Source organism: Carex rostrata, chromosome 27 (genome assembly GCF_964058835.1).
Source record: "Carex rostrata chromosome 27, lpCarRost1.2, whole genome shotgun sequence".
Lineage (NCBI taxonomy): Eukaryota > Viridiplantae > Streptophyta > Magnoliopsida > Poales > Cyperaceae > Carex > Carex rostrata.
Genome location: NC_135944.1, coordinates 7,016,868 through 7,043,265, shown reverse-complemented (window position 1 = coordinate 7,043,265; position 26,398 = coordinate 7,016,868). Strand labels below are relative to the sequence as shown.

Here is a 26,398-nt window from a genome sequence, read left to right as displayed (position 1 = left end):
TTTGAATTTGTTTTTCATTTCCTCAGTTTTTCACTACTTATCAAGCCAAAGATATAATTAATGACATAAAAGTGCCAAAAAACCAGAACCAAAGAAAACACTCCACAATTCAACAAAATAAAAAAAAAAAAAACATAGAAAAACAATTACTATTAAAGGAAATATCTAACAACACAAAATATAAATGAACACAGTTGGGTTGGGACAATATTATTTGCCAAATATCAAAACAAATCACAGCTGAAATTCAAGCAAAATCCAACATAAATATAAGGGTAGATACTAATGAAGCATCTCAATTAAACATGAAATGCTATCAGCGATTCTTCCCAAGATCAATTTTGGCCTCCCATGAATCAGAAAAACAACTTTATAAATTTGTGTTAGTCTGGGATTATGAAGGCCTTTTACCAGTACAATTTTGTTCTTTGGTAGGGGTATATGTGAAAAAAACCCAACTAATCAAATGTAAGGGAAGATACTAACGAAACACCTCCATTGATTTTTAACAAAAAAAGAAAAAAAAAAGGTGTTATCAGCGAAACATCCCAAATTTTGTATTGGCCCTTCTATGAATCAGAAAAACTACTATTAAGAAGTTGATCTGGGATTAATGAAGGCCTCATACATTTCTTCTCAACCAACAAATCACAAATTCAAATAGCAAATGAAACAAAATCAATTCGACCAATCCAAGGTTTACCCAACAATTTCTTTCAAACACTTTTGGTTCTGAAATTAAAGGAACCAAGAAAAGATGAAAGAGAGGAGATGGAGAGGAGATGGAGAGGAGAGACTGCGGCTGCAGGGAGGCAGGGTTTCTATTTCTATTTCTATTTCTAAGATGAGAAAGAAATGGGCTTTTGGGCCGGATGGGTTGGGCTTGGGCCCTAGCCCATTTTTTTACTTTTTTTTTCTTTCAAAAGAAGAAGATAAATCATTGTAGGCAGCTTTCTCTTTTGAGTTCCTTCTCTGTTGTACAATTCCCTCATAAAAGGAAATTATTATATCATGACTAAAGTGTTAAGTATATATATATATAAATTAAAAGCATTCATTCTTCCCTTGTCTCCAAAGCAAGGCAACTATGCAATGCTTCTTTAAGTCTTCATCTCTAACATATTTATCACACTTGCCATGGGTCTACCTCTCTTAACCATCAATGAATGTGTGTGTGTGTGTGTGTATATATATATATGCTAAGGAAGTATATTGATCATATAATTAATTTGCAAGCGTGGTCTCTTCTCTCAAGACACGAGCATCAATGGATGGACCAGCGATATGTATCGACACACTTCCACCTGATTTCTTCGAGTGGGTCATTGACATGGATGCTGCTGCCAAGGAGGTTCAAATTAACATCTCTATTACAATTTTATAATCCAATTAATTAATTCCTCATGCTATTTTTTAAAATAATCAAAGTTGTAGCTAGCTAATTATAAATGTAGTTCATATTAAATAATATAAGTATATACTAAAAAGCAGGAAATCAGCATGATGTATGTATTAAAGTAACTAAACTGTTTTTGCTCTTTATATATCAACAAGGTTGACATCTCTAAAGAAAAGGCAGATTGGAATAAATCATCGATCTACCGTGTAACCAAATTCGACTTCGCCAAGCGTCACAATCCGAATGCATTTACACCTCAGGTTCACCTCATTATACAGCTTATATATAATATCTCAAAGTATATATACAAAATGAATCTAGAGTTTCATATTTTGAAATATAAAGGTTATATCTTTCGGGCCATTCCACCACGGTTCAGAGCACCTAAAGGCAACAGAAGAGGCCAAGCACAGAGCTCTCAAGCATGTCTTGCACCGAGCAGGGAAGCGATCAGAACCCTTTGTAAGCAGGCTCCGATCAATTTTGAAACAATTACAAGATTCATACCAGGCACGCATATATGCTCCTTTTATAGTACCTATCTTATGAATAATTAATAATGAAAATTTGCAAGGTTTTTTATGTGTGCAAATTAAATTGGTAATTGACTTTGACAGGGCCTAGATAAAGAGTGGAAAGAGAACCCGTATGAGTTTCTTAAGATGATGTTACTTGATGGATGCTTCATGATTGAGGTGCTACGCATCAATGAACGCTCAAATGATTACGCAACTAACGATCCTGTTTTCAGTTCACGGATGAATCCTTTGCGCAAGCCGTACATAAAACGAGACATGCTTTTATTAGAGAACCAGCTTCCTCTGTTGGTGCTCAAGGCACTGCTCGAGGTTGAAAAGCGTAAAATTAACCTCATTCATTTTCAAATTTATGTGCTCTTACATGGTATGTGCACCGTAAAATTAACCCCCACACATGAAACCTTTTATATGTTTGAACCTCATAGTTTGAAACTCTGACTCCGCCTATACTAGTCATGATGCAATGGAATTATATCTTAATTATATGATTGCTTATGATCAGAGCAACCAGTTTTGGGAGACCTTTTTAAGCTTTACTGATGAGGAACAAATTAATCTTGTATTAATTTTGTAGAATATTTTAATTTTAGTAGTATCAATCCAAATTATGAGGTATTAAATAGCAATTAGCCTATATATTCAAAATAGTCATCTACTTTTATTTTTTTATTTTTGCATTGTTTTATTTGGTTTTCATGAGAGAAATATATTAACCAGACACAACAAGAATGAGACACCTTTCGCGAGGATAAAAAAGTGACTTTTTGCGACGAACTACTCTCATTCTTCAGCTTTTTCTTTTTGCGACGGTACTTTTCGCGAGGGAGTACCGTCATAAATTTGTTTTTTCTCTCGCAAAAAGTATCTACATTGTTGTAGTGAGAATACAGCAATAACATTGTATAGTTATTTTTAGCAGGATGTCGAGTACATCAATGGTTTGGTGCTAAGTTATTGCGGAAAAAACTTGAAAGCAAATTTGTCAACACTAGCAAACCACCCCCTCGAGTTGTACCGCATGAGCTTGCTCCATGAAGACTTGCCCCCAATCAACGAGGCTAATGGGACCCACACTTATTTGATAGAGAATGCGGTTGAGCTCTGGGAGAATGGGGTCCACTTCAGGTGCAAGGATACCGGTCACGTGAGCCTGAGGGACATCAACTTTGACAGCCAAACCGGCACGCTCGAACTTCCTGTCCTCCCAGTCCATGACGGGACCGAATGTCTCCTTCTAAATATGGTTGCGTATGAGCAAATCCATGTTGGCACCGGCAATGACATCACGTCATATGTCATGTTCATGGATGCGTTAATCAACACCGCAGATGATGTCGAGCTGTTTAAGGTATATCTTCATTCTTATATTATACACGTAGTTGTCCTAATCCGTCAACGGTTGAGATTGAAAGATGAATTTTTGAATTGAATATCAACCATCCAATCACATAATTTGTCTTCTTTTGATTAAATACATCTATTTTATGTGTAGAAGTCTAAATTTAGTTAAAAACATACGCGCTACATAGACTGTTACATAGTTTGTCACAATTAAAATTGAATGAATCCCTAGTGATCCGTTTCCTTATTTCTCCTTACACATATCTCTGATTCCAGCAATTAAATTATTTTCTTATTTTTCTGTTTTCTCCGTTTAATTTCCCCTCTTCCTCTATAGTTTCGACAATAAAAATTAAAACAATCATATCTTTCCGAATTTTATTTATGACTACTGTATCTTTGGGTGAGGATTTTAACATCAAGATTTCGGCTCAAGACAGCAACGAGATAGAGATATTTTTTCTTTGGACCATTCTATTTATGTTTCAAAAACGAAAAATAAAGTAACACTAATATATGGACAATCTGAATTAATGGAGTAGTTAATTATTCACATAAATTGAAAGATTTACTTTCTTAAAACTGGTGAAGTCAAATTTAAAATTTGTGAAGGTTGGATTTACTTTCTAAAACGTAGGCAGAATGCATACAATTTTTTTTTTTTTGACAGAATGCGAATTAGAATAAAACAGTCAAAACATTACATTATTCCTTATTTGTTTTTTTTGCTGTTTTTAATTATTAGTTAGTGATATGTACTTAATTTTTATCAATTTGTTGTGTAACTAAGTATATCTATATATTATATATATTATGTATTCTATTTATTTTATGCATCTACAGATTTATCTCATTAAAAAAATGGCCAGCTATTGAACTTTAAAAACAGTAAGAAATATGGTCTTTATAATAAAAATAACAAAACTTCGAATAGAGTTTCAGATGAAAAATTTATTATACTAAAAATAAAACTAAAAACTTCAAAAAATAAGAAATTCATTTAAATTAAGTATAATAATAATATTATTCTCAAATATCATTGATCTGATGTGTCTCTGTTGTCTTTTCTCTTTCATCTAAAGCCGCACCCTGTGCATCATGGTATTTACCACCTCTATCACATTGTAAAACAACATATTTTTCTGATTTTGAACCACAAATAGATAATGCATATCCTTTAGCCGAGTAAAATGCTCTAACACTACTGAGTAGATCTTCGCTAATTTCATACTTGAAATTGATTAATTCAAGTTTTCCGCCCTCTTCTTCGAATGGAATTTCCGACTCATCAACATCCATCAATTATTCAAAAAATTATGTAAATAAATAGAGGTGGGTTAAAATGCACCCTCTTTTTGTGCTCTTAACGTGCACCCTCTCCTCATATCTTCATTTTCAAATTTCAAATAGTCGATTCGAACCTTACAACGTGTTCTTCATATTAAAATATGCTTGGAGACCAAATTTTACATTTTTTGGAAATTGTTTACTATTTTTTCAGAATTTTTGATTAAACTAAACAATAATAAAAAATTCAACAAAGTGATGATTTTCAAAAATTCTGAAAAAATAGTCAATTTTTTCCAAAAAATGTAAAATTTGGTCTTCAAGCACATTTAACATGAAGATATGAGGGAAGGGTGCACGTTAGGAGCACAAAAGATAGGGTGCATTTTAACACTCCTCAAATAAATAAAGCAAAAAATAAAGAATAATTAAATTTTATAAATCATTTTCAAATATCAAATTTTTTGTCATCATTAATACTATAATTTGTTATCAAAGAGCTAACTTTATTTTTCACAAAGTTTGTCAAAATTGACTAAACATTTAAAATTACTCTTGTTTAGAGATTTGGAAATTAAGAATTGACTCTCCATCGAAGAAAAAAAATATAATGCACGAAATTTAAAGCAGGTTTTTTTTTTCAAGCTACAACTTTTTTATTTCTTCATTAGAAAAAAAAACCATCTAGGATTGACTATCAACAATTGATTATATTCAATTAATGAGGTGTCCATTAAAGAAGTAAAATATTAATTTCCTTTCTTAAATTTGAACATAATGGTCCAAATAAATTTTCTCTCTCACTTCTTTGCTCCTTTGAGCCAAAAGACTGATGTTAAAATTTACACCCATCTTTGTGAATAGATGAATAGCAGATCTTGTACTGATAGAAACAATTATATATATTCGATCTGGAGAGAAAATGAAGAATATCTAGAACTTTTGTGTAGAGAAATGATCTGTAGAGAAATTTTCATTGTTAAATAATTTTCATCAAAAATATATATGTAAAGAAAATCCTTATTTGAATCATTTAATCATATTTTTTCAATTTTGATTCTTTACATATCATTTTTTCTCTAAATCGTTTAGGGCCTGTTCGGTAGATTGATTCCCATGGTTATTATTTTGGGAATTGCTTATTTGTAGGAATATTTCCAATATCCGTTCGGCAGACAAGTTTTATTTCCTATTTGACAATCTCATATGGGTATTTTGCCCTTGTTCTCTTCAATTTTTATGGGAAAAATACATTCACTTGGAGCTTCGTTTTTTTTCCCTGATGGTGTGTCTCTTGTGAAGAATTAAAATAATCAAAATATATAATAACTTTTGTTTCAAGTTGACCATTCAAAGTTGTTTAAAATTTAAATAGTAACTTTTGTTCATTAATTAAAATATATATTTAATTGTTTAATTAATTAAAAGATAAATTATACTAAACAAGAATTGATTAATTAATTTTCATTTAAACAAACTTGGACAATCAAGCACTCAATTAAACAAACACAATTTAATAATATAAAGGCTAAAATTAATTAAACAAGAACAATTTAATAATATGTAACACTGTGAACTTTTAAAATTCAGATTTAATTAAAATAATAAGTGGTTAAATCGAATAATATATATATACGTATATACGAAATTAGTGACGGGGATGGTGAACAATAATTATACGATTAATTGTGTTAAGGAAGAGGAGCAATAGGTGTTATATAAATCATTTAATCAATATCGAACAAGTGGAGGGTTTATTTTGCAAAAAGACCACTTACAAGTGGGGGCCCTTGTCATTCTTCCCTCTTTCCCCTCCTTCCTTTCCTTTCCTGCGCCCCCATCTCTTCTCTTTTTCTTTCTTTGTTTCTGCCAAGAGAGAAAGACAACGAGAGAGTGAGAGAGAGAGCCCCCGGTGACCGTATTGGCCGAAAACGGAGATTTAGGAAGAGGAGCTCAAACCTCGCACATCCATCCGTTCCGTTGGTAATTCCCCTTTCTATTTCTCTCTCATTTCTTGATTCCGTATTTTTAGGGTTTCGGTGAAAACCCGTAGAATCGTACCAAACTGATTATTCCGTGCCTTTGTTGTTTCTATAGTGTAAATTGATTGATTTCGTGTTCCAAAGTGCAACCAAATTTCCAATTTACGGATTTTCCCAAAAATTAATTAGGGTTTAAATTGTAAAAGTGCCGGAATTTAATAAATTGACCTATGGATAGATCCTAACGAGCACGGCTAGCGGGATTGACGAGCTTACCGAGTCGCGAGATCGCGGACCCTCTACGTGCCCTACATAACCAGGTGCGGGGGTTCACGGGATCTGTTTTGGGGTTTATTCGTAGAACTAAATAACGGTGCATATTATTATATTTATGTTGATTGCTTGATTTAAATAAACTGTGCATAGCATGTTGAATCTCTGATTGAAAGCATTTGTTGCCGCATTGCATTAATTGTGATATTAGTGTAATTGAATTGTATAACTGTTATGATTCTCATGTTGGTACGGTTTATCGATTGTTGATCTATCGTTTTGAATAAGTGAGTGGAACCACAGTATGACTTGGATTGATTGTGTGAAGTGAACAGTGTATTATAGTGGAAAGTCTAGCTAGCTACTAGACTTTCATCCAGGACCCTTATGCGCATCTGGAGAATGGCCCTAGTGAACCCAGTATCGGTTGGGTAAGGGAAGTGCAGTGTAATTTTAGGTAGAACTGTGGTTCAGTGATTCAGTGAAAGTGTCAGTGATTTCTTTTTGAGAAAAGTGATATTCTGTTGCATATTCGCGGAATATGCCCGTGTATATTTTAAGTGATGAATTGATGAAATTATATGACTTGAAACCAGAAAATAGAACTGTTAAGCCGGAGGTGATCGATAGTTGATATCTGTACCTCATAACCAGACTTATATATATTATATCTGTGAAACCAAATCTTTCTGGAAATTCGTTGATTGATGTTGATTTTTGTGAATTGAAATCCGTTTGAATCTATTCCCGGTACATGTGCATTTATTATTATTGGTGAATAAGTAAATAGATGCCCTATTGCTAGTGTATTTAGTTCTGGTGATGGATTTCTCACAAATCCAGTAGCCCTTTAAATTCCGCACTGAGAAAACGGATGATAGGTTTTCTCACCCCCTCCCCTCGGGGAATTTTTCCCTTTCAATTGAAATGTGCAGGTAAACGCGAGTGAAGTGGGACTCGGGCTCGACACGTGAGTTTAGGCCGAGCTAATAGGTTATGCCAAACCCTTTATGCCCATTTTGAATGTGTAGTTGAACCCGTAGTCGGTTATTTTGATGTATAGGTTATTATCGAACCGTATTATGTTATAAAACCCTAACGGTATGTTTTAAATTGTTGTTATGACTTAAATGTTGAAATTGCATATTAAATGTCATTAAAATTGCTAGTGAATGGGGAATAATTGTTTAATTATACGGGGATTTGATCGGGTTTGGAAACGGGGTGAAATTTCACGAAAATGGGCAAAGGAATGAAAAACAGTACTTTTATTGCGGGCCGCAATAACCCTATTGCGGGCCGCAATGAGAGTAGACAGAGGAAATTTCGCAGATTAAAACCCAAACAGGTCATTGCGGGCCGCAATACATTTATTGTGGGCCGCAATGAATGGATGCAGAAGCCAACCAGGTCATTGCGGGCCGCAATGAATGGAGGCAGAGACGATTTGCAGAGGCTGGAAAATTTGGAACTTGTTGCGGGCCGCAACAGCTCTATTGCGGGCCGCAATGGGGATTCTGAAAAATGTTGTTTTGGGTATAACTTAGCCAAATTAAATCGGAATTGAACCAAACTTGTTTTAAATCAAATCATATGATAATTTGACTAATCAGGGCCGTCGGTTAAAGGATTTTTATGCAATTTGACTTCTCCGAAATAAAATTCTCAGACAACGCTCGCAGGGTGCTTCGTAACCTCAGACAACGCTCGCAGGGGGCTGCCGCCCCCCTGCCACCCCCCGCATACTCCTAGAATCAGGCCCACATACAAAAACATAACAATATATATATAAATCTGCATATGCGTCCGCATACCGCATATGCGGTATGCAGTGGTCTTCCGCGTGCATGAACAAAACCACATTTTAAAACAAAACTGCGCGACCCCCTGTTCCGGGGTGTGACATAATACAATAAATTATTAAACAAATATAATTAAACTAAAACCAATTAATTTTAATAGATTATGTTAATTTTAAGTAAAGTTCCTATTCTGACGTCTAACATAATCATCCTATGTTAATTTTAATTAGTTAAAATTATTTAATTATTTTAGTTAAAATTATTTAATTATTTTAGTTAAAATTATTTAATTATTTTAGTTAAAATTATTTAATTATTTTAGTTAAAATTATTTAATTATTTTAGTTAAAATTATTTAATTATTTTAGTTAAAATTATTTAATTATTTTAGTTAAAATTATTTAATTGGTTAAAATTATTTAATTAGTGAAAATTATTTAAATAGTTAAAATTATTTAATTAGTTAAAATTATTTAAATAGTTGTAGTTAAAATTAATTAATTAGTTAATTAGTTATAATTACGTAAACATTTAACATTATATCGTTACCCCTTGTTTATTACATCTTCTATAAAAAGAAAAACAAACAAACATCCTAACAAATTTCCCATGCTTTTGCCGAACACCTACAGTTACAAATTTCCTATGGATTATATAACTTTGGTTTTGACAAATTGAAATTCCCATTCCCATATTAAAAATTTTCATTCCCACAAAATTCCCATGCTACCGAACAGGCCCTTAATGATTTGTCTTGCTTGTGGAGAAAATTAGATTTTAAATTGCAATGATACTTCAAGATTTTTTTTCATGTTATATTTGATATGTTTTTTTTTTATTTGTTGTTTTTTTTATTGTTATTTATTATTTAGATTTTTTTTATTTGTGTCTTTTGTTTTTATTAAAAAAAAATTAACTTTGTATGAATATCAAATAAAAAGGTCACTTCATATTCTATTTAATTTTATAATATGTTCCATTGCAACGCACGGGTACGATACTAGTATATATATATATAAATACCGGTCTTCCCAATTAAGTAACACTACAAGAATCTTTTGGTTTAATTTTTATAATTTGGACTTAATTTGTTGATTTTCTTATTAATAATTGATATTAATTGTGCTTTACAGATGAAAAAAATCATCATCGATTCGCTGGCAAGTCACAAGCACGTTGCCGATCTCTTCAACAAACTGTCAAAGGAGGCGGCACACGACGCCCCCAACGACATGTTCAACAATGTAAGGTATCAGTTGAGGAACTACTACAAGAAGAGAAGGAACAAATGGCGGGCCAGTCTACGGCGCCAGTACTTCCAGTACTTGCTTAACCCGTTGAAGGTGATATCCGTCCTTGCCGCATCGCTTGCTATTTTTCTCACCTTCATCCAAACGCTATACTCCGTTTTAACCTTCCATCTCGGAAAATGACGTACAACTATATATATATATATACGGATTTTGATATTATTGTATTCTCAAGTTATATTTGTGCATGATTGTAATTGATTGTCACCCTTGCTCTGTATATTTTGTGATATATTTTGTATATTCTCCAGTTATAATGTGTGTTTCAAATTGATTGTTACCATTGCTATGCATAATTAGTGATATTGTGCAAATTTAAAATCTTCAAGTTGACCTCCCTATTTTTTTTCTTCTAAAATATATATTCTTTAATTTGCAAAATGAAGCAATTATATATAGATATTTTTTTTCAATTTGGAATTGGAGATCTATGACTGTTCTACAGAAAAATTATTATTAAGAAGTTGATCTGGGATTAATGAAGGCCTCATACGTACATTGCTCAAACAACAAATCACAAAATCAAATAGTAAATGAAAAAATAATAAATTATTATTAAGAAGTTGATCTGAAATTGGGCAAAATAACTCAAAGTCTGTAGCATGTTTGTCCCTAAAATAAAAAATTCAGTTTGAAGCAACTATTCAAAATATTCAAATATGGTTCAGGGTTTACTCACAGGGGTTTCAAATAGAGGCGCGCACAGTGTAGCCATGAGGCAGTACCTAAGCAATTGCCGCTTGCGTTGTGAGGGAGAAAGGCGAAACAGAGTTGGGTGTGCAGGGAAGAGAGAGATGCGATTCGAACAGAGGCGCGCACGGTGTAGTCACGATAGAGGAGAAGCTTGCCGCACACAGCAGCTCCAATCAGAGGCGTTCGAGGAGGGTGGCGGAGCGTACTTGGAGAAAGAGCAATAGGAGAGGGGAGAGGAAAGGACGAAGATTATTGGGTTTCTATGGTTATCGGATTTTCAATTTTAAAATTAATCAAATTCTTTTAGAAAGCTCCGTTAATTTTCAAAAATCTGATCTAATGAAATCTACGGTGGATCTGCCCATCGAACTCAATTTGGGTCCGATGGGCATCGGACCCAAGCTACTCCCGTTATAATGTACTGAGAAAAAAAGGAGGTTGTGGCTTCTCCTCTCTCTCTCTCTCTGCTTTTTTTTTTTTTTTTTTTTTTTACTTAGGCCTTTTAATTAGTTGGCTAAAGTGTAACATCATTTACTCTTGCTTATCAGAAGGTTTAAGAAGTAAGATTTTATTGTATTGGGTTGGTTTAAATTACACTGTTACTGAGTACCTTGAACTGGGACTTGAGTATTGCTTGGGATGGTTATAAGAAATATCTTTAATCTTTCATGTAGCTAAGAGTAGAATTTGGAGAACTGGTACTCTGGATTTTGTATCAGTTTTCTTGGATTGAACGAGTTTAAGATTAAAATGTATTGATTATGATGAGAAAACTTGGATGTTTACAATTCCTTCTCAATTCATAAAAATTGTAGTCTTTTTGAATTTGTGTTTGCAATTCCTTCTCAGTCCGCGCTATATATGAAGTTATATCGATCTTAATCTTCATATAAAAATGAACTTTCAGACCAAAATTTACAATTTTTTAGAACTTTATTTACTATTTTTTTTAAGATAGAAAATCACTTGATTTGAAAATTCTAAAAGATTCAAAAGCAGTATTATCTACCTATCTAACATAATATTAAAACAATTCTTAAAAATAGTAAAATTTGGTATGCTAGTATATTTTTATATAGAGTTCATGTTTAAAAGTTCAGATTGACTATTTGAACTTTTTGAAAATAGAGATATGAATTACAAAAAAGAATTAGTTCCGATTTGATAACACTTGCCACCTGATTTAGTTAATCAGTTGTTTATTCTTGAAATAACTATGATTCAAACCAGAACCAAAGAAAACACTCCACAATTCAACAAAATTAGAATAATGCTGGTGTCTTGAGGCAGGAATAGGATTATGTAAAGATCTTTTTAGAAATCAAATGTGTTGAGCCTTGAGAGGGGTTATAAAAAATCTCTCTTTGTTCCTTGAGCCTTTTAATTAGTTGGCTATATTGTAACTTCATTGACTTTTGGTTTAAATTACACTGTCACTGAGCATCTGGTAAAAGTGGAGGGTTTGAATTACCACTTTGAAGTTGTACTGAGTGTTGCCTGAGATGGTTCTTTATCTTTCATGTAAAAAGCCTGTCAAATTTTGTAATTCTTTCTTTATTTTTCATTTCTTTCTAGTAGTAGAAAATTGGAGAACTGGTACTGGATGTTGTATCAGTTTTCTTGGATTGAAATATAATGATTATGATAAGAAAACTTGCATGTTTGCAATTCCTCAGTTCAAATAAATTGTAGTCTTTTTTAATTTGTTTTTTTATTTCCTCAGTTTCTTCACAACTCATCAAGCCAAATGTATAATTAGTGAGATAAGAAAACACTCCGCAATTCAACAAAATAAATAAAACAACATAGAAAAACAATTACTATTAAAGGAAATATTGAACAACACAAAATATAAATGAACACAGAGTTGGGTCAATATTATTTGGCAAAAATCAAACAATCTCAGCTGATATTCAAGCAAATCAAACATAAATATAAGGGAAGATACTAATGAAGCATCTCAATAAACATGAAATGCTATCAGCGATTCTTCCCAAAATCAATTTTGGCCTCCCATGAATCAGGAAAACAACTTTTATAAATTTGTGTTAGTCTGGGATTATGAAGGCCTTTGACCAGTACAATTTTGTTCTTTGGTAGGGGTATATGTGAAAAAAACCCAACTAATCAAATGTAAGGGAAGATACTAACGAAATACCTCCATTGATTTTGTTTTAAAAAAAAGGTGTTATCAGCGAAACATCCCAAATTTTGTATTGGCCTTCTATGTATCAGAAAAACTACTATTAAGAAGTTGATCTGGGATTAATGAAGGCCTCATACATTTCTTCTCAACCAACAAATCACAAATTCAAATAGTAAATGAAACAAAATCAATCCCACCAATTAAAGGTTTACCCATCAATTTCTTTCAAACACTTTTGTTTCTGAAATTAAAGGAACCAAGAAAATATGAAAGAGGAGATGGAGTGGAGATTTGAAGGAGAGACTGCGGCTGGAGAGAGGCAGGGTTTCTATTTCTATTTCTATTTAGAGAGAGATGAGAAAGAAATTGGCTTTTGGGCCGGATGGGTTGGACTTGGGCCATGGCCCATTTTTTTACTTTTAACTCTTTTTTTTTTCTTTCTAAAGAAGAAGATAAATCATTGTAGGCAGCTTTCTCTTTTGAGTTCCTTCTCTGTTGTACTTGTTCCCTCATAAAAAAGAAATTATTATATCATGACTAAAAGTGTTAAGTATATATATAAATTAAAAGCATTCGTTCTTCCCTTGTCTCCAAAGCAAGGCAACTATGCAATGCTTCTTTAAGTCTTCATCTCTAACATATTTATCACACTTGCCATGGGTCTACCTCTCTTAACCATCAATGTATATATATATATATATATATGCTAATGAAGTATATTGATCGTATAATTAATTTGCAGGCATGGTCTCTTCTCTCAAGACACAAGCATCAATGGATGGATCAGAGATATCATGTATCGACACACTTCCACCTGATCTCTTCGAGTGGGTCATTGACATGGATGCCACTGCCAACAATGTTCAAATTTACATCTATTACAATTTTATAATCCAATTGATTAATTCCTCATGCTATTTTTTAAATAATCAACTAATTATATGTATAGTTCATATTAAATAATACAAGTATATACTAAAAAGCAGGAAATCAGCATGATGTATGTATTAAATTTACTAAACTGTTTTTGCTCTTTATATATATCAACAAGGTTGACATCTCTAAAGAAGAGGCAGATTGGAAAAAACCATCGATCTACCGTGTAACCAACTTCGCCAGGTCTCACAATCAGAGTGCATTTACACCTCAGGTTCACCTCGTTATACAACTTATATATATCTCAAAGTATATATACAAGTATTCATCGATCATAAATGAATCTAGAGTTTCATATTTTGAAATATATAGGTGATATCTTTCGGGCCATTCCACCACGGGTCAAAGTTCCTAAAGGCAACCGAAGTGGCCAAGCACAGAGCTCTCACACATTTCTTGCACCGAGCAGGGAAGGGATCAGAACCCTTTGTAAGCAGGCTCCGATTGATTTTGAAACGATTACAGGACTCATACAAGGCACGCCTATATGCTCCTTTTATAGTACCTATCTTATGAATAATTAATAATCAAAATTTGCAAGGTTTTTTATGTGTACAAGTTAAATTGGTAATTGACTTTGACAGGACCTAGATGAAAAGTGGAAAGAGGACCCGCATGAGTTTCTTAAGATGATGTTACTTGATGGATGCTTCATGATCGAGGTGCTACGCCCAAGTAAATGCTCAGACAATTACGCGCCTAACGATCTTGTATTCAGTTCACTGATGAATCCTTTGCGCAAGCCGTACATAAAACAAGACATGCTTTTATTAGAGAACCAGCTTCCTTTGTTGGTGCTCAAGGCACTGCTCGAGGTTGAAAAGCTCGGACAAACCGTAAGCTAAACTCAATTAACCCCATACATTGTCAAATTTATGTGCTTTTACATGGTTTTCTATATAGTTTAGAGTAGACTGCTATGTGCGTCGTAAAATTGACCCCCGTACATGAAGCTTTTTATATGTTTGACCCTCATAGTTTGAAAGTCTGACTCCGCCTGTAGTAGTCATGATACAATGTAATTATATCTTAGTATACGATTGCTTATGATCAGACCCAGTTTTGGGAGACCTTTTTAAGCTTTATTGATGAGGAACAAATTAATCATTTTATTTTTGAGAAAAAATAAGGGTCAAGCCCCTATTTAATTTCATTAATGGTTGTTACAAGAGTCTTATAAGTTGTAACTAAAAAAAGATACAAAGAGATCCAACTACAAAGAGATCCAACTCAAGAGTTTTGAGCTGTGTTTTTGCAAAGTAAAGTTGAAAGGAAAATAAATTATAATAAAACTGGAAAACATCAAAAAGGAAATGCTAAAAAAAATGTAAAATGAAAATTAGGTGATAGATATTGTCTATGCAATCTCCCAGTTTAATTTGAAGGATGTCTTCTCTGAAATTGATTGCCTACCCTTCCGCTTCATCCTGTCAATGTGGATGGTACCGGTTCACGTACCAATATCCATGGGCGGAGGAACAAATTAATCTTATATTAATTTTGTAGAAAATTTTAATTTTAGTATTATTAATCCAAATTATGTGGCATTAAATAGCAATTAGCCTATTCAAAACAGTCATCTTCAAGCTATATCGGGTTCACGCATTAATTGTTTTATTTGGTTTTCACTAACTTTTTTTTTTTTTTTTGCATTTTTTTTATTTGGTTTCCACTAAATTTTTTTATATTTTTTTAATTGGTTTTTACTTTTATGGAGTTTTGATGATAGTAACTAACCAGGATTAAACAATAACATTGTATAGTTATTTTTTAGCAGGATCATGAGTACATCAACCGTTTGGTGCTAAGTTATTGAAGAGAAAACTTGAAAATAAATTTGTCGAGGTTAGCAAGCCACCCCCTCGAGTTGTACCGCATGAGCTTAATTGCTCCATGAAGACGACACCGCAGATGATGTCAAGCTGTTGCAGGTATATAAATACCAATCTTCCCAATTAAGTAACACTACAAGATAACAAGAATCTTTTGGTTTAATATTAATTTGGACTTATTGCTGATTTTCTTATTAATAATTGATATTAATTGTGCTTTACAGAAGAAAAAAATCATCATCAATTCTCTGGCAAGTCACAAGGATGTGGCTGATCTCTTCAACAAACTGTCAAAGGAGGCGGCACACGACGCCCCTAACGACGTGTTCAACAATGTAAGGTTTGAGTTGAGTAACTACTACAAGAAGAGAAGGAACAAGTGGCGAGCCAGTCTACGGCACCAGTACTTGCATAACCCGTGGAGGGTGTTATCCATCCTTGCGGCGTCGATCGGTTGTTATTTTTCTCACCTTCGTCCAAACGCTATACTCCGTTTTATCCTTCCATCTCGGAAAATGACGTACAACTCGATATATATATATATATATATATATATATATATATATATATATATATATATAGATGGGCTATGGTTCATTGCAATGCATGGAGAGTTTTGTGCATTGGATCATAAATCCAAAATTCAAAATCCAAATGGCCGATCTAAACCGTTCATCTTGTTCTCCATATTAATATGTCCTTGGAGACCAAATTTTACATTTTTTTGAATTTTTTACTATTTATTAAGTATTTTACAAAATTGTTGATCCAACGGTGGCTGCTGATTTTACTGTTTTGTTAAGCCACCGTCGGATCAACAATTTTGTAAAATACTTAATAAATAGTAAAAAAATTCAGAAAAATATAAAATTTGGTCTCCAAGCACATATTAATACGGAGAACAAGATGAACGGTTTGGATCGGTCATTTGAATTTTTAATTTTAGATTTATGGTCCAATGCACAAAGCCCTCCATGCATTGCAATGCACCATAGCCCATCTCTCTCTCTGTTACGTTACGAAATTTTTACAATTAAATTAAAATGATTTAAAAGAAAGAATCAAGTTAATTGTGTTAATAAAATGGAAGTTTAAACCTTAATTAAGGTTTCCCTAAATAAGTAAGTTAATTGTGAATTGAAATCGCGTCGAAATTTCGAGATTTCAGAACATTATAGGCTCAGTGCGGATGGGGTCCATCCGCAGTGCGGGTAAGGGTCCATCCGCAGTGCGGGTGGGGTTCATCCGCACTAGGCTCGGATTTTCTTGATTTTGGTCTGAAAACTTTCTAAGTCCCGAGTGCGGGTCAAGCCACCCGCAGTGCGGATGGGGGCATCCGCACTCAGGGTGATTTTTGCCCTAAAACTCAAATCCAACCTTCTCTCTCTCTCCCACTTCATATTTTCCCCATTATTGCGTGATTTTCGGCCAAAGAGAAGGAAAAGAGTGCGAGAACTTTTCGTTTCTTTCAGACTCCCGATTGTTGCGAGAAATCGACTTTGGAACCGAGTAAGCAGCTGAGGATCTCTCCCAGCTCTTCTATTTGGTATTTCTTTCTCTCCTTTTTGCTTTCGAAACCTTGAATTTTCTCGATTTCTCAGATTCTCGTTTTAAACCCGAGATTTGTGTTCGAATTTCTCGAGGACTAGTTCCTCTACACTCCTTACTAGTTTGTTTGCCAATCTTTTTCCCGATTTCTTCCGATTTATGAAATCTGATTTCTAGGGTTTCGTGCCAAAATTGAAAGTTGGCATAATCGTGATTTGAGTTGCTTAACCCGACCAATTAGACTTGTAATCGGTAGGGTTGCCTCCTGATCGTGAATTTTTAGAACATTTAACGGCTGATTTGAGGTTTTGACCAAATTAGGGTTAACCAAACGGTGGATTGAATTGAACCGAGAACCAAAGTAGTGAAACGGTGATTGATGGTTACCAAATGGAGAGTTTGTATGGTCCAGAGGACCTAGATGAGATCTTGTGTGGTTTTAGAGGATTTTGGTAAGAAATAAGGAACCGAACGAATTGATACCAAAAACATAGGAATTGATTAGAGAAGGTATAAGCCCTAGAGGTAACTCGAGTAAACCTCTCGATCCTGAACCAATGTTAAACCAAGTATACGTATAATATAGGTGTAGGCTCGGTCGAGCAAGAACTTGCGAGACAATACGAGACGTCCGATCCTTAAATTAAGCGGTACGCTCGTCATACTAAGGTGCGGGATTCTTGGACTTGTTTGATACTTTATTTTCAGGAATTAAACTGTGTTTTCGTTTGTCATGTTGAATATCATTGATTGCATCACTGAATTGCGTAGAGCATTTGCATAGCCCAATCAAATTAAACTCGAATTGATCTGAATTGAATGATTTGCATACTGGTATGGTTATAGGTTATGTCGATCTATTGTGATCTGATTTTGATTTAAAGTCACCACGAGTGGAATTGATATGTGTGTGAATGGATTTACGAAGTTAAGCACTTGGATCCAATTAATTTGCCAAGTCGGGCTGTATGCTGACTTGGATTCCCAGGATCCTAAATGGCCTTAGGTGAACGGCCCTCGATATTCCCAGTAACGGTTGGGACGAGGGAGGGTGATTATGTTATGAGATGTGTGATTGGAAATCGTGGTTGACTTGTGTAACGTCTATGGCTCGGTAGCATTTTCCTACGTGTTAATGCATTTGAACGGTCGATTGAATATGACGAATATTGGAAACGATTCTAAAGTGGATTTTCTTTACATGATTTGAACCAGACCTTAATAAACTGTTAAGCCAAGCGGTTGCAGATGGGTGTCAGATAAAGGGTCCAGCGGTTGGCCATCTGTAGGTGTCAGTAACCCTACAGATGTGGGTTTGATAAAGGTTCAGCTCGAAAGAACATCTGTAATTGCTACAAGCCACTGAACTGAGTTAGGAATCGAGTTAAGCCAAAATATATGTTGTGTTTGAGATTCATCTTGGAAATTCCGTAAACTGTGTTTCAGGTTGATTAACTGTTGTCGAGTAGTGGCATTCTGTTATTTATGTTTTCTTATATAACTGTTTGCATTGTTGTTGTTTGGGTTTCATTATTGAATATAGAGTTTGATTGCAAGTCCAATAATTCAAATGTGGCAAATTCGCACTGAGAATTTATTCTCACCCCCACCTTCCCCGTTATTTTACAGGTATTGGTGCGACTGATTCCGGAGAGGCACGAGAGTAGTAGGCCTTAGTAGCTTACCAGTATATGACCCTAGATATCTTTTGTTGTATAGATTTAGGGTAGGCCTCGTGGTTGGTATCCGGATGAGATACTTTTGTTGTATTATATGCTGACCAGACTGTGTACTCTGATATATATATTAGAAACTTGTTTGAATTGCTTGTTGTTTGGTTTGAAATGTGAGTAGCCTTGTAAGCATACACGGCGTTGTATGCTTACGGCGGGGGACTGTTACGACCCGTGGCCGCGGGGTGTGACACTCTCTCTCTCTTTATATATATATATAGAGAGATAGGCTAATATCAAAACGTTTGCACCAACCCCTCCCGTGCAACCAAGTCATTTTCCGATTTGCAAAGTCCAAACGACCGATCCGAACCGTTAGATGTTTAATCCATATTGAAATGTGCTTGGAGACCAAATTTTACATTTTTTGGAATTTTTTTGCTATTTATTAAGATGGTTTGAAAATCGCTGTTTTTATTAAAATTCTGCACCACTGGAAAACAGCGATTTCAAACCATCTTAATAAATAGCAAAAAAATTCCAAAAAATGTAAAATTTGGTCTCCAAGCACATTTCAATATGGATTAAACATCTAACGGTTCGGATCGGTCGTTTGGACTTTGCAAATCGGAAAATGACTTGGTTGCACGTAGGGGTGATTAATGAGCGAGCATGAGCGAGTTAGGGTATGCTCATGCTCGCTCATTAAGTAAATGAGCGAGTTGTTAATGAGCGAGTTTAAATGAGCGGATAAATGAGCGAGTTGTAAATGAGCGAGCTTTTAATGAGCGAGTTATGAGCGGCTCACGAGTTATGACTTATGACTCAAAACAAAATTATATAGTGTGCCCATGCATAACAAAATTTGTTAAAAGTCATCATAATAAAATCCAACCAATTGTCATAATTCATTTAAATGAATTGTTATGACTATTACTTGTTTTGAGTTTTAGGCGGAGGTTTTGGTTCTGCCGATTTACAAAAAAAAAAATGAATATGAAACTATGAATATTAGTATATTACACAGGATTAAATGTTACATTGTGCTCACTATATTACACAGAATTAAATATGAAACTATGCTCACTATCTATCAATCTTAATGAGGCAAGGTTGATGTTACACATAATTACATAGGATTAAATGTGGCAGGGATTAGATGTGGCAAATTCTTAATGAGCGAGTTATGAGCGAGTTGGGTCATGCTCATGCTCGTTCATTAAGTAAATGAGCGAGTTGTTAATGAGCGAGTTTAAATGAGCGGATAAATGAGCGAGTTTAGGCGAGCTTTTAATGAGCGAGTTATGAGCGGCTCACGAGTTATGAGCGATTTACTCACCCCTAGTTGCACGGGAGGGGTTGGTGCAAACGTTTTGATATTAGCCTATCTATATATATATATATATATATAGAGGTAGGCTAATATACAATCGATTGTTCTTGAGGTCCCGTACAACCAAGTCATTTTCTGATTTTTAAAGTCCAAATGATCGATCCAAATCGTTCATCTTGTTCTCCATATTAATATGTGCTTGGAGACCAAATTTTACATTTTTTTGAATTTTTTTACTATTTATTAAGCCATTTTGAAAATCGCTGATCCAACGGTAGCTTCTGGTTTTACTGTTTTGTTAAGCCACCGTTGGATCAGCGGTTTTCAAAATGGCTTAATAAATAGTAAAAAAATTCAGAAAAATGTAAAATTTTGTCTCCAAACACATATTAATATGGAGAACAAGATGAACGGTTTGGATCGATTATTTGGACTTTAAAAATCAGAAAATGACTTGGTTGTACGGGACCTCAGGAACAATCGATTGTATATTAGCCTACCTCTATATATATATATATATATATATACTAGTATCATACCCGTGCGTTGCAACGGGGACATATTATACGAAACTAATATATCAATGAAAATAATAATTATCTAAAAATTAAAACACATGTTAATAGAAAATTTATATGATTATGTATTTTTAATTAACTTTAATCGTGATCTCTGATAACAATTTGATGATATGATGATTTTTTATTTTTAAGTACCAATGATATCAAATAATAGCTCGATTCGAATCTAAGAGTGAGTCTATGGTACTATGCATATCACAGGTTGTTACCGTGCTACGGCTCTATATTCGAGTTTTCAAATCCTAACGGTCGATCCGAACCGTTCATCTTGTTCTCCATATTAATATGTGTTTGGAGACCAAATTTTACATTTTTTGAAAATTTTTTACTATTTTTTTAGATATTTAGAAAATCACTTGATCTGAAAATTCTGGACCATCCAAAAACAGTGATTTTCAATAAATCTAAAAAAATAGTAAAAAAATTTCAAAAAATGTAAAATTTGGTCTCCAAACATATATTAATATGGAGAACAAGAAGAACGGTTCGGATTGACCGTTAGGATTTGAAAACTCGAATATAGAGCCGTAGCACGGTAACAAATGGTAATATGCATAGTACCATAGACTCACTCCGAATCTAATATCAAATATCATACAACAATTCAATATCAACATATAATATGATATCAAAACATAAATAAAAAGTGTTATCGTGTGTATGTATAGGATATATACACACACACACACATATTATAAGAAAAATATATATTTATACACACGTTCCAATTTATATTCTTCTTTGTTTCCAATTTAGAACACACACACACACACATTGATATATTATATATCAGAAATATATTCTAAATTGCCCACACCAATATGTATAGAAACAAAGAAAGAGAAATAAGGAAATAAAAAAAAATGATTTCCATTGTGATCCGTATAGAAACGAAGAAGTAAGGAAACAATAAATAAGAAAATGGAAGATGGAGTCTTCTCAATTGAAGAGGAGAAATATGGAAAAAAAAAAACGGATAAATATATCGCTAAATTTCAGAATTTATTCAATTTTAATTGTAACGTATCGTGTGACAGCATATGTGGTGGGTATGTATTTAACTAAATTTAGACTTTCATACATAAAACAGATGCATTTAATTAAAAGAAGACAAAATATGTAATTGGAGAGCTGAGATCAAATCCGAAGTTTCATCTCTCAATCATAGCCGTTGGCGGATCGGACACCCAACGTGCTTAATAATAGAATAGATATATATATATATATATATATGAGGAGGAGGGATCCACTTACAACAACTTGAAAGTTACAACATCTTACAACATCGTTTTTTTTTTATTTTCAAAGTCCAAATCGTCGATCCAAACCGTTAGATATTCAATCTATATTAAAACATGGTTGCAGACCAAATTTTACATTTTTTGGAATTTTTTTTCTATTTATTAAGATGGGTACAAAATCGCTGTTTTTTAATGGTGCAGAATTTTAATAAATACAGCGATTTTGTACCCATCTTAATAAATAGCAAAAAAATTCCAAAAAATGTAAAATTTGGTCTGCAACCACGTTTTAATATAGATTGAATATCTAACGGTTTGGATCGACGATTTGGACTTTGAAAATGAAAAAAAACGATGTTGTAAGATGTTGTAACTTTCAAGTTGTTGTAAGTGGATCCCTCCTCATATATGAGTTAGGCTGGGGTGCTATGGATAGCATAGTGGCCTCTATGCTACGGCTCAATATTCGAGTTTTCAAAATCCAAACGGTCGATCCGAACCGTTCATCTTATTCTCCATATTAATATCTGCTTGGAGACCAAATTTTATAATTTTCTGAATTTTTTTACTATTTATTAAGCCACTTTGAAAATTGCTAATCCAACGGTTTTACTGTTTTGTGCAGCCACCGTTGGATCAACAATTTTGTAAAATACTTAATAAATAGTAAAAAAATTCAGAAAAATGTAAAATTTGGTCTCCAAGCAGATATTAATATGGAGAATAAGATGAACAGTTCGGATCGACCGTTTGGATTTTGAAAACTCGAATATTGAGCCGTAGCATAGATGCCACTATGCTATCCATAGCACCCCAGCCTAACTCTATATATATATGCATGCTATATATGGATTTTGATATTATTGTATTCTCAAGTTATATTTGTGCATGATTGTAAATTTGTAATTGATTGTCACCCTTGCTCTGTATATTTTGTGATATATTTTGTATATTCTCCAGTTATAATGTGTGTTTTAAATTGATTGTTACTATTGCTATGCATAATTAGTGATGTTGTGCAAATTTAAAATCTTCAAGTTAACCTCCCTATTTTTTTTTCTTCTAAAATATATATTCTTTAATTTGCAAAATGAAGCAATTATATATATAGTTTTTTCAATTTAGAATTGGAGATCTATGACTGTTCTACAGAAAAATTATTACTAAGAAGTTGATCTGGGATTAATGAAGGCCTCATACATTGGTCAAACAACAAATATCACAAAATCAGATAGTAAATGAAAAAATAAATTCGACCAATTAAAGGTTTACCCATCAATTTCTTTCAAACACTTTTGTTTCTGAAATTAAAGGAACCAAGAAAATATGAAAGAAAGGAGATTTGTGGTCAACATGCTCTTCAAGGCTTTGACTGTAGATCAAAATGCCATCAAAAAAGACTAACACAAATTATCCGACATTTTTACAAATACCCAAAAAAAAAAAATTAAAAATAACTAGGTTTATGAAAAAAATTTAAAATATGCCCAAACCGCCTCCGAAATAGGCGGTCCGGAATTTTTATTCCGGACCGCCTAATTCCCGGGCGGTCCGAGATTTTTTTTTTTTTGCAAATTTTTTTAGGCATCTTAACTTTGCACCTCTGATTAACATAGCAAACCACCTTCAAAAATCGTGAAAATTGACCGACATGCAGTCTTGACATGGTAGAACAAGACTGTGAAGTTTCATATAAAATCTCCAAACAAGTCGTGAGATATCGGCTCTCAAACATTGCCCGAACTGCTGAATATTTCATTCTGAGCCCAACTTTGCACATCTGTTTAACATAGCAAAACACCTCCAAAAATCATGAAAATTGAGCGACATGCAATATTGATATCGTAGAAAAGGACTGTAGAGTTTCATACAAAATTTCCAAACAGGTCATATCATATCCGCTCTCAAAATTTAATTCTGAGTCCAACTTTGCACATCTAGTTAACATAGCAAAACATGGACCAAATTGCAAAAGTAATTATACCCACATGTATAGCATTCAAAAATACACAAAATTAACACAAATTTCAATTTATTTGGATTTTTCTACAATTAGTTATGAATTTCTAAAATTCAACTTTCGGAAAAACTTTAAACATTTATAACTTTGACTAGGAAAGTCGGATTTGCGTGTATGACGACTTTTCGGAAAGAGGGAAATGAGACGGATTCAAATATTGCTCAGGGAGAGAACCCCGGGCATCCGAAGCATAAGAATTTCAAAAAAACATTGTTTAGTACCTCAAAAATTCAGTTTAAGTTTTCGTTCAAAAAAACGTCATTTAGCAGTTCGGACAATTTTTTAGAGCTGATATCCCACGGCCTGTTAGGAGATTTTGTATGAAAATTCAGAGTCCTGTTCTACGATGTCAAGACTACATGTCGGTCAATTTTCATGATTTTTTGAGGTGTTTTGCTATGTTAACCCGATGTGCAAAGTTGGGCTCAGAATGAAATATTCAGCAGTTCGGGCAATTTTTGAGAGCCGATATCTCACGACCTGTTCGGAGATTTTGTATGAAACTTCACAGTCCTGTTCTACCATGTCAAGACTACATGTCGGTCAATTTTCATGATTTTTGAAGGTGATTTGTTATGTTAATCAGAGGTGCAAAGTTGAGATGCCTAAAAAAATTTGCAAAAAAAAAAAAAAAAAATCTCGGACCGCACAGGAATTAGGCGGTTTGGACATTTTTAAAATTTTTCCATAAACCTAGTTATTTTTAATTTTTTTTTTTTTGGTATTTTTAAAAATGTCGGAGATTTGAAGGAGAGACTGCGGCTGGATGGAGGCAGGGTTTCTCTTTCTAATTAGAGAGATGAAAAAAGGGCTTTGTGCCGAATGGGTTGGGCCCTGACCCATTTTTTAAAATTTTCATATTCTTTTTACCTTTACTTTTTTCTTTCTTTCTGTTTTGGTTTCTTAGTTGGTCTTATCCGACAGCAATAAAGTGTTAATTTAATGAGGAGTGTTCAAATGCCTCCATGTTTTTGTGTCTCTATTGTGCCTCCATCTCTCTCCATCATTTTCAAAGTTTAAACAGTCGATCCGAACCGCTCAACCTAACCTCCATACTAAAATATGTTTGGAGACCAAATTTTATATTTTTAGGAATTTTTTTACTATTTTTTTAGAAAGGTACAAAAATACTGTTTTTAGATGGTTCAGATTTACTGATTTTGTATCTATCTAAAAAAATAGTAAAAAAATTCCTAAAAATATAAAATTTGGTCTCCAAACATATTTTAGTATGGAGGTTAGGTTGAGCGGTTCGGATCGACTGTTTGAACTTTGAAAATGATGGAGAGAGATGGAGGCACAAAAATATGGAGGCATTTGAACCCTCCTCTAATTTAATTATGTATATAAATTAAAAGCATTCATTCCTCCCTTGTCTCCAGAGCAAGGCAAACTATATGCTTCAACATATTTATCAAACTTGGCATCAAATTATATATATATGTTAATGAAGTATATTGATCAGCATTCACCTCTTAATTAATTTGCATGCATGGCCTCTTCTCTCAAGAAACAATCATCAATGGTTGGATCAGAGATATGTGTCGACACACTTCCATCTGATTTCTCCAAGTGGGTAGACGACATGGATGGCGCTGCCAACGAGGTTCAAATTAACATCTATTCCAAATTCCAATTAAATAATTAAAGTTCTAGCTACCAAGTTTAGATGCATGCTTAATTATATATAGTTCATATTAAATAATATAATGTTTTGCTCTTTAATTATCAACAAAGGTTGACCTCTGTAGAGAAGAGGCAGCTTGGAAAAAACCATCGATCTACCGTGTAACCAGCTTTGCCAGGTCTATCAATGAGAATGCATTTACACCTCAGGTTCACCTCATTATATAATTTACATATCTTTAAGTAGTAGCTCATCGATCGGACATGAATCTAGAGTTTCATATTTTGAAATATATATATATAGGTGATATCTTTCGGGCCATTCCACCACGGTTCAGAGCCCCTAAAGGCAACTGAAGTGGCCAAGCACAGAGCTCTCGCACATTTCTTGCACCGAGCAGGGATGCGATCTGAACCCTTCGTTAACAAGCTCCAACGAATTTTGAAACGATTACAGGACTCATATAAAGCATGCGTTCTCTTGCTTTAATTTGTACCTTATTAATAATTAATAATCAAATTTTGCAAGGTTTTTTTATGCGCATAAGTTAATTGGTAATTGACAGGATCTAGATGAAAAGTGGATAAAGAACCCGTACGAGTTTCTTAAGATGATGTTACTCGATGGATGCTTCATGATTGAGGTGCTACGCATGAATGAATGCTCAGATGATTACGCAACTAACGATCCTGTTTTTAGTTCACGGATGAATCATTTACGCAAGCCGTACATAAAACGGGACATGCTTTTATTAGAGAACCAGCTTCCTCTGTTGGTGCTCAAGGCACTGCTCGAGGTTGAAAACCGCAGACCAAACGTAAGCTAAACTCAATTC

At 33.7% G+C, this 26,398-nt stretch overlaps 2 protein-coding genes and 4 non-coding genes across 7 annotated transcripts in view; 2 read left to right on the top strand and 4 right to left on the bottom strand.

Annotated features, from left to right (window-relative positions):
• The window catches only part of HVA22K (HVA22-like protein K), a 72,616-nt gene that overhangs the window by 25,517 nt on the left and 20,701 nt on the right, over nucleotides 1–26,398 (top strand). The gene's annotated exons all lie outside the window — the stretch shown is intronic.
• On the bottom strand, nucleotides 266–395 carry LOC144545399 (small nucleolar RNA snoR83). Its single transcript, XR_013508499.1, has one exon. It is a non-coding gene; the product is annotated as a small nucleolar RNA snoR83 (small nucleolar RNA).
• LOC144545403 (small nucleolar RNA snoR83) lies at nucleotides 465–611 on the bottom strand. Its single transcript, XR_013508503.1, has one exon. It is a non-coding gene; the product is annotated as a small nucleolar RNA snoR83 (small nucleolar RNA).
• Nucleotides 1,268–10,190, top strand: LOC144545037 (UPF0481 protein At3g47200-like). Its single transcript, XM_078293589.1, has 8 exons — nucleotides 1,268–1,351; nucleotides 1,555–1,659; nucleotides 1,745–1,861; nucleotides 2,017–2,247; nucleotides 2,441–2,497; nucleotides 2,858–3,286; nucleotides 9,757–9,966; nucleotides 10,185–10,190. The coding sequence occupies exons 1-8, from the start codon at nucleotides 1,268–1,270 to the stop codon at nucleotides 10,188–10,190; spliced, it is 1,239 nt and encodes a 412-aa protein (XP_078149715.1).
• LOC144545396 (small nucleolar RNA snoR83) lies at nucleotides 12,557–12,686 on the bottom strand. The gene has a single exon (XR_013508496.1). It is a non-coding gene; the product is annotated as a small nucleolar RNA snoR83 (small nucleolar RNA).
• Nucleotides 12,756–12,892, bottom strand: LOC144545402 (small nucleolar RNA snoR83). Its single transcript, XR_013508502.1, has one exon. It is a non-coding gene; the product is annotated as a small nucleolar RNA snoR83 (small nucleolar RNA).